Source organism: Arachis duranensis, chromosome 2, assembly GCF_000817695.3.
Source record: "Arachis duranensis cultivar V14167 chromosome 2, aradu.V14167.gnm2.J7QH, whole genome shotgun sequence".
In the NCBI taxonomy this organism is placed as follows: domain Eukaryota; kingdom Viridiplantae; phylum Streptophyta; class Magnoliopsida; order Fabales; family Fabaceae; genus Arachis; species Arachis duranensis.
In genome coordinates this window covers 102629-111171 of record NC_029773.3, presented here as the reverse complement: position 1 = coordinate 111171, position 8543 = coordinate 102629, and the positions used below count along the sequence as shown (strand labels likewise).

Genomic DNA, 8543 nt, shown 5'->3' with positions numbered 1-8543 from the left:
AAGCCTTATCCACCGTAGCATTCACCCATCTCCGTCGCCGAACCAAAGCCGCCGCAAGCCCCTTCTCTTGAGAAAAAAATGGCGAAATCGAGCGCCGACGATGCTGAGCTCCGGCGAGCATGCGAGGCCGCGATTGAGGGGAAGCAGAAGGTGGTGCTTTCGATCAGAGTTGCAAAGACAAGCGGGGGCTCTGCATGGGGTAAATCTTCCAAGCTTGGCCGCCAAATGGCTAAGCCTAGGGTCCTCGCTCTCTCGAGTACTCTCTCTCTCTCTCTCTCTCTCTCTCTCTCTCTCTCTGTCCTTTTAGCATGCGGCTACTCGTATATGAACAAAATCTCGAATCACTATTGAACCTTATGAATTTTGATCTATATTGCGGTTACCATTAACATTCACGTATAGAGCCAAATTTGGACGATTGATAACTCACCAACATTGCAATGGTTCTCCTTAAATCTCAATCCCAAAGTTAGTACGTTATCGAGGTAGCTGGTATTTATATATTCTTGAACAAATATATGTATGTACTTTGTTGCGTCGTTGATGTATGAATATTGATTAAGAAGACACTAACAGAGAAGTATAATATTCATTCACTTTCATTTCCCTGCGCCGCAGCATTATTTTATTAGTGATTGCAAGTTCTTTTCCCCTTTAGATTCTCCGAACAAACAATGAGCAGGAAAATAGTAGAAGTGCTTTTATTTTATTTTTTGTTTCTTAATTCCGGGTTGGGTAATTGTATGTGATCACTTCACTGTGTGAGACTACTGTAATGATTTGGTTGATTCTAGCTTTGAAGCATTGTTGGTGACAACATGCTATTTTGTGCAGCAAAACAAAAAGGTCACAGGACGAAAGCGTTTCTTCGAGTTTTGAAGTATTCCAATGGAGGAGTTCTCGAGGTAATCATCTGGCTGAAAGGTTAGGGATGCAACCTAATATGCATCCTCAAGCATTAAGCATTTCCCTGACCAACCGCTACTTCAGGTTTATCTGAGGAATAAAATTGTGAGGGGAGGGAGAATTAACACCTCAATTTGTTGAAGCTTGGGTCCATTCAAATAATATTCAACCGTCATTGAGGCACAAAATGACTCCGTACTTTTAGTAGTATCATTAGCCAAGTTCCCTTGGTTGTGAATTATTCCCGATATCTCATTCATATTAGTTGGAAAGCATGTTTTTGTTTTTCTTCATCAATGCATAAAGTACTCATGAGGTATAATTTATTAAATCTAGCTACTCCCCATCAGGCGTATCATTAAAAGTGAAGCAATCTTAGACCTTTTTATTGTTAGTATGAGAAACAAATAACTGAAACTGGCTAGGTTGATCATTCAGAATATGTGGTAGCATAGTTGTTGTTGTCCTTGAATTTCTCTTGTTCATAGCTTCCATCATATTTTTCCTGCTGTCCCTGAGATTTTTTTCTGTGTGTAGCCTGCTAAGATATACAAGCTGAAGCACCTTTCAAAAGTGGAAGTTGTAAGAGAGGATCCCAGTGGATGTACATTTATACTGGTAGTGTTCATAATTTCCTGCTGTCATAGATATCCATATGTTCTAAAGATAATGTTCTTTGTTGCTGTATCATCTATGTAACTATTTTTAGTTTTGAAGCTTGTTTCTTGATGTCTTTCTTCTGTATCATATATTTCTGAGCTGATTGACTGCATACCTTCTAGGGATTTGATAACCTGAGAACCAAGAGAACGGCTCCTCCGGAGTGGACAATGCGCAATATTGATGACAGGTTGTATAATTGAGGGAAATGTATACTCCAAGCATGTGGTTTTTATGTTAGGAGTGGAGTTTTGCTCATCATGTCTATTAATTTTCTCTTAGGAATCGCCTCCTGCTTTTGATCTTAAATATCTGCAAAGATATTGGAGGTCGCATTCCTAAGGTTGTTGGCATTGACGTTGTGGAGATGGCTCTTTGGGCTAAGGTGCATAATGATTTTCTAATCTCTTAAACTAGAAGTTGCTTTACAATCATGCTGCAGCTATTGTTTGTTGATGCATTCCTTTTTAGATGGATGTTTAATGAAAATAACTTAGTCTTTTATTACTCTGGAGTTTGGGTGAATTGGGACTTAACTCATTACTGGTCATATGCAGTCCTTGATTTCAAGTTGAGAATGGTTAAACTACAATGAATTATTATTACTCAAGAATAAATTACTGTTAGTTTCTGTATACTGTTGGTTTCTTATATTTTATGTATTTATTTATTTTCACCAATGTGAAATAGGAAAATACATCCACAGTTTCCACTCAAACCCACACAGAAGTAGATGGTCCTGTTGAATCTGCTGCTATTTTTACGACAGAAACAGAACTGAATGTCAATGTCGAAAAGGAACTTGTCTCCCAGGCTGAGGAAGAGGACATGGAGGCTCTTTTGGGGACGTAGGGGCTCTCTCTTTGACTTAAATTGTATTTTGAGGTTAAGTGTTTGAGATGACTAAGAACATAATTAGAGCTAAGGCTTCATCATTCAAGCTTTTATTGCAATGTGGCAGAAATGGAAAAGTTCAAATGAAATTATGTTCATACAGGGGTTCTGTTATATTTCTATTGTTAAAATAGCTTTTGTCAAGTCAAAACTCTTTTTTTCAATACCAATTTGCAGTTATGTCCATGCCATAACTGTTATTTTTTCAATAAATTATTTTAGTTCATGACTGTGCAGTTATGTCATGGGAATTGGTGAAGCAGAGGTATTAACTGAAAGGTTGAAGAGGGAGCTGCAGGCTCTTGAAGCAGCAAATGTCCACGCCATTTTAGAAACTGAACCTTTAATAGATGAGGTATAATTTTTATTTGAGTTGATCACCTTTCTTTTGCTGGTATTACCTTACCATTTACCGCATGTTACTGTAAAAAGACCACTTGATTAATAGATTACGGACTGAACAAATCCTTTGTACTGCCTAAGCTATCGTAATTGTTTAAACACCATCTTGTGTTGAATTATTTTGCTCATCAATTGCTTTGTCCCCTTTCTAAACCTTCAAACTTAGTGCTGGTATTTTAAGCTGTACTTTCATGTTGCTATTTTCACTAAAAAATCTCAGCTGTTTCGTCTTACGGGTATTCATTTTTCTCAAAATTAGTTATAGATAGGAGTATATTTGAACATGTTTTAATGTAGCACATACTAATTTGTGCCTTTCAGGTATTGAAAGGGATTGAGGCAGCAACGAATTGTGTGGAAGACATGGATGAATGGTTAGGCATGTTCAATGTGAAACTTCGACACATGAGGGAGGATATTGAATCGGTAAGCACTTCTAGTTGGGAGAACAGTTTGCTTAGTCAGAAATTACTCTCTAGTTAACTTGTCATTTTTTACTTTAATTCTTCATTGTCCATTCATAGTTTCTTGTCTAAAACACCGTCTGACCCATGCAACAGTTTTGTAGTTTTATTATTGATCCAACCTCTGCGTTTATTTTTATAAAAGGAATTATATCAGAGATGTAATGTAAAGAGGATAAGTTATACTCAGATAGCTACATCTCTAAAACTTGAGGGAAATATTATGTAACATTGCATGACAACCCTTTTAATATCAACATTACTATTCTTTTAAATAGTTTCTATTTTGTGTTATAAAATTCTTCTCCCAGAATAGGTACCTAAAGTGATGTGAAAATGAAAAAAGTAAGTAGGAGAATCAAGCTAAGTAAACTTATATTCCCTGGTATTTGTGTCATGCATAGCTCTTACCATGTTTAATTGTTTACACTCGAACTTCCACTTTCACCAGGAATATTACATGTAGTAATGTAGTTTGATATTTTTAGTGAATCTCAGTCTGAGGTATGTCCTTTCCAAATGGAGTAGTTTGTGTTAGCTTAAAATAAATAATAATAATAATAATAATAAAAAAACTCTGATTGGAGCATAATCCTCCTGTCTTGAAGTTGATTTCTTTGGCAAGCTCCGAACAGCTCCTTTGGCATAAGATTTAGGCATTCTGTTTCAAAGGTCATGGTCAATTCAGGGCTTTTGTTACAGATTTGTTGAGAAGATGTGTACCTTTTACTCCATTGTTGTTTTCTTTTCTCTCTTTCTGTTTTCTGTTTTTCTTTTTATATTTATAAGCTGAATTTATTATCTTCCTATCCCTTCATAATTATCCTCTTTATGCTTTAGCGAATTTCTTTTAAAAATAATACCGAGTTCTTGCATCTTATCCAATACTTTTATGATATTCAGATCGAAACCCGTAATAACAAGTTGGAATTGCAATCAGTAAATAACAGACGTCTCATGGAGGAGCTTGATGGGCTTCTCCAGATATTGAAAATCCCTCCTGAAGTAGGCCTTCCACTTGCTATCTATTGTGATTTGGGTTTGATGAGCTTACTTTGCTTGATATTTATTTTAATGATGTTTCTTTGGGTGTAGCATGAAGCATTTTTGACAGGAGATAAATTTGAAGAACAACAAATGCTTCAAAGTACAGGAGCATTGGAGTGGTTGAGTGATGCTATGCGTGGTATCGTTGCAACTAAAGTAGATCCTGTTTATGGAAATATGACAGCTGTATGTTCTCTTCCTTACTTTCCAATTGCTCAAAACATAGAAAAGCAAGCTGTTGATATCTTGAGAAATTCATGGTACTGTTTGTATTTTTTTATTAAGTACAACAACAGCAGCAAAGCCTTATCCGACTAGGTTTTTGTAAAGTAAAAGGAATTTGATTTAGGGTGAAAGACAACTGATTTTTATTCTTGGTAAAATTTTGATGGGTGCAAGAAGCTGTTTAAGATGTCATATTGTGCAGTGTTGGCTTAGACTAGCATGGCAAATAAGCACAGCTCCTAAAGTAATCTGTTTTGATGGTGGTTTCTGCTATTCCTACAGGTTCACGAGAAGCGAGGGGAGCTTCAACTATTAAAGTCTACTTTTGTTTTCAAAGTTACAACATTCTTAAGAAATTATTTCGCTAATTTTGTGGAATACTTGTTAAAGGATAAAAATAACTTTTCTCAGGTATGGTTTGCATGAATTCTTTATAGAAAATTTAAAAAATTTCAAGGTCTTGGAATCTTCGTTTTTCATTTTGTTTGCTTCTCAAAACAGCGTGGACAGTTGAAAAGACCAGATCATTCTGAACTACGATACAAGTGCAGGACATATGCACGTCTGTTGCAACATTTAAAGGTTCAATTATGGATGAAAATCAATTTCTTCTAAGAATTTTGTTTTGCGCACATATTCCTGTTGGGTTATTATTTTTTGTTTTTATCCTTAAATTATCTTGCTGTAAACTTGCAGATGCTTGATAAGAACAGCTTGCTTCAATTGAGGAAAAATTATTGCTCTTCTATGAACTTGCTTCTTCGCAGGGAGGTCTGAGATTACAATCTATCACATGGCACATTGATCTGATTCTTTGTTATTTCTTATTCATCTGATTGTAAATTTCTTGCTGTCACGTGTACTTTAATTTCTATTAACCGAGAAGTTGCTGCAGGCGTAGAATTATATCCATTGGTGTGACTATTGTATTATAATCAAGATCTAAACACAGCTAATTTGAAAAAAAGAAGAAAAGAAAAGGAAAAAAGAAGGGGTAATCCATCACTATTATGAAAGGTGTGAAATAACCCAGTGACAGAAAAAAAAATCCCGATTTAATCTCTCCTTACAGTTATAACAAATTTGAGGTTGGTTCAGGTAAAGAGGTGAGAGGCCACTGAAGCTGTGGCAGTCTTACACCTTATGGCTCATTATTAGTTTTGCAATTTGGATGACCTGGCTTAGGTATAACTGGGGTGCTCATGAATGCAATGTTATTGAAATTAAGTTTTATAATTAGCTTTCAGCTTGAGTTTTGCTTCCTTGGTATCAACGTGAGCCGATCAGCATCTCCAGTATTCGTGCTTTGTGCTTTGTAGTTTTTAGTTGTGTTCGAGGTCAAATACTTATTTGTGTTATTTTGTTTGTATAAAGTACATACAGAGTAAAGTCTCATGAATATTTTTCCAGGCCTGTGAGTTTGCTAATGAAATTCGTGCTAATACCAAAGCGCCTAGAAATGTAGCTGTTTGGCTTGATAGTCCTGCAGGTGCTGGTCAGAATGTAAATTCTGCCGACACTTCTGTAGTTTCTGATGCATACACAAGAATGCTCACAGTTTTTGTTCCACTTCTGGTTGATGAGGTGAAAGTTCTTGATATTCACTAATTTTCAAAACTGGTTTAATATTTTGAATGTTTAACTGTCCAAAACTTATTTTCAGTGTTCATTTTTTGCACAATTCATGTGCTTTGAAGTTCCTATACATGCTCCTCCAGGAGGAGTTGACGAAGATGATGATAATGATGATGATTTGGGAATCATGGACATTGACGAGAAAGACGGTAAATCTGGTATATACTTTGTTTTCAGCAAATATGCTGTGTAAATACGGTTTGACTTTCATCTGTTGTAATCAGTTGTTCCATGATTTAACCATTTATTTACTGACAGGGAAAAATCCTGCAAATCCTCCAAATCCTGATGAGCTTGCAGCTCTAAATAATTCACTTCAAGATTTGCTTGATGGAATGCAAGTATGAACAGAATGTGCACTATCTTTTTTAATGTAATTTTTAGCTTCTGATAGTATATATATATATATATTTGTGTGTGTTCTAATATATTGTATTGTTGTCTAGCATAGCTGTTAGGATCAAAATCCAAGAAGATATGGTGATAAAGCCAATTGAATTCTCCAGAGCAGCACTGAATATTTCATTTATAAGTCTAGTAGTTATCAACACTGTTCACTATAATTGGTCAATTGGACACTTTTGAATGTTTATCATACAATTTCATGCTGTTTAATAAGTTTCCTTTTAATTTATATGATTTCAGGAAGACTTCTATAATGTTATAGATTGGGCATTCAAGATCGATCCTCTACGCTGCATATCAATGCATGGAATAACAGAACGCTATCTCTTTAGTCCAAAAGCTGATGCAGCGGGAGTTGTACGCATTTTGCTTGGCGACCTGGAGTCTCGTATATCTATGCAATTCAGCCGTGTATGTAGATTTATAAGCAATACAATTTTGCCTAATGAATTTGGAGGTTTAGACTATTGAAAAATTGAGTTGCTAATCTAAAGCATTTAACTTGGGTCTCTGTTTTTCAGTATGTTGATGAAGCTTGCCATCATATTGAAAAGTTTGAGCGCAATACTCGCCAAACAGGTGTCTTGCCCTACATTCCCAGGTGAACTAATGAATCATAATCATTGAATGTAATGGTCAAATTGGCCCATCAGGCATTAGTTTATGTGGATTTGGGAAATGTAATGGTTCCACCCAAATTCGGACTTAAAATTATGAAACTCAAAATTCAGATTTTCATGAAGAGTCAGTGCTTTTGGAGCTATTGAAGTCGCATTCTACTTTTTAGAATCAAAATCAATTTGCAGGATCAGAAATCAATTAAACAATCAATAAGTATTTAATGACCAAATTGTTCTTTTACCATCTGATTTCCTTTCATACTTAAACTAATATGTAAGCAATTTACTGAATTTAGATACGGCCTTACTGTAATCAATTAGGTCTGACCTCAAGATTAAAAACAATATTTGCGACATTATTTAAGCAGATCAATGCACCCCAGCTAGTTGGAATTAGGCTAAGTTATCATCCTTATTTACTAGCTATGAGCACCCAATTATGCGTGTTCATAGAGGTGGAGAGAAAATGGGTTGAGAGAGAAAAAATGGCAAAGATACGGGTGGGGAAAATTAGGTACTGTTTTCAAGCGATGTGTCTGTAATATTATGTGAAGTAAGGAATGCCTGTAGACGTGTGCACATATACAACCCCATATTGTCTATTTGTTTAGTTGTAAATCATGTGAAACAAATTAGACTTCTGTTTTTTTCTTCTTAAGAACAAAACTGGAAGACGAAATCATCCTTCCTATGTTCTCTTTGTTTAGGTAGCCTTAAAGGCCGCTACACATTTACCTCCAGTCTCTATTTAATTTGTAAAGTCTAACATCAACTTAGGTACTAGTACTTTTTTAATTTTTCACATAGATTTGCAACCCTTGCAACACGGATGGAGCAGTACATCACAGGACAGTCGAGAGACCTGGTTGACCAAGCATACATGAAATTTGTAAGTGAGCACTGTCCTTTCTTGAGATGACTCTAATAATACTTTCCTTAGATACCTAGAAATCTAGTTGGTTTCTCTTAGGCATTTGCTTCCCAAAGTTGATGGTAAAATAAGTGGCAGAGCTTAGAGTATTTTGGATTTAACAGTAAGGTGCATAGATCAAGCAGAGGTATATAGTCCAGCGATTACAAATTTAACGATGGTTGCCACCACCTTTTTTCTCCTTTAACAAGCATCAGAATCAGCTGATTAACTAAATATGAAACATCGTCTTCCTTCACATTAATCGTGTGTGTGTATAGTTTTTTTTCCCCTTTATAGAGAAAAGTATAAGTTTTTTCCTTTTCCTTACAAAAAGGGGGGTTAAATTCAATAAATCATGCAAGGAATAGACTC

At 35.6% G+C, this 8543-nt stretch overlaps 1 protein-coding gene across 2 annotated transcripts in view; it reads left to right on the top strand.

Annotated features, from left to right (window-relative positions):
• The first annotated feature begins 6 nt into the window (after nt 1-6).
• Nucleotides 7-8543, top strand: part of LOC107460323 (exocyst complex component SEC3A-like) — an 11658-nt gene continuing 3121 nt past the window's right edge. Inside the window, exons 1-19 of one of the 2 annotated variants that reach the window (XM_052256280.1) lie at nt 7-199; nt 835-905; nt 1444-1524; nt 1689-1756; nt 1849-1951; nt 2257-2414; nt 2698-2815; nt 3184-3288; nt 4230-4331; nt 4422-4559; nt 4881-5009; nt 5100-5180; nt 5295-5369; nt 6009-6182; nt 6262-6391; nt 6492-6574; nt 6879-7049; nt 7160-7239; nt 8066-8147. In XM_052256280.1, the coding sequence (XP_052112240.1) occupies nt 79-199; nt 835-905; nt 1444-1524; nt 1689-1756; nt 1849-1951; nt 2257-2414; nt 2698-2815; nt 3184-3288; nt 4230-4331; nt 4422-4559; nt 4881-5009; nt 5100-5180; nt 5295-5369; nt 6009-6182; nt 6262-6391; nt 6492-6574; nt 6879-7049; nt 7160-7239; nt 8066-8147 (2070 nt within the window). In that variant the 5' untranslated portion in view covers nt 7-78. Of the gene's footprint in view, nt 257-834; nt 906-1443; nt 1525-1688; nt 1757-1848; nt 1952-2256; nt 2415-2697; nt 2816-3183; nt 3289-4229; nt 4332-4421; nt 4560-4880; nt 5010-5099; nt 5181-5294; nt 5370-6008; nt 6183-6261; nt 6392-6491; nt 6575-6878; nt 7050-7159; nt 7240-8065; nt 8148-8543 lie in introns of both variants that reach the window. The other variant, XM_016078681.3, reaches the window with a different exon arrangement.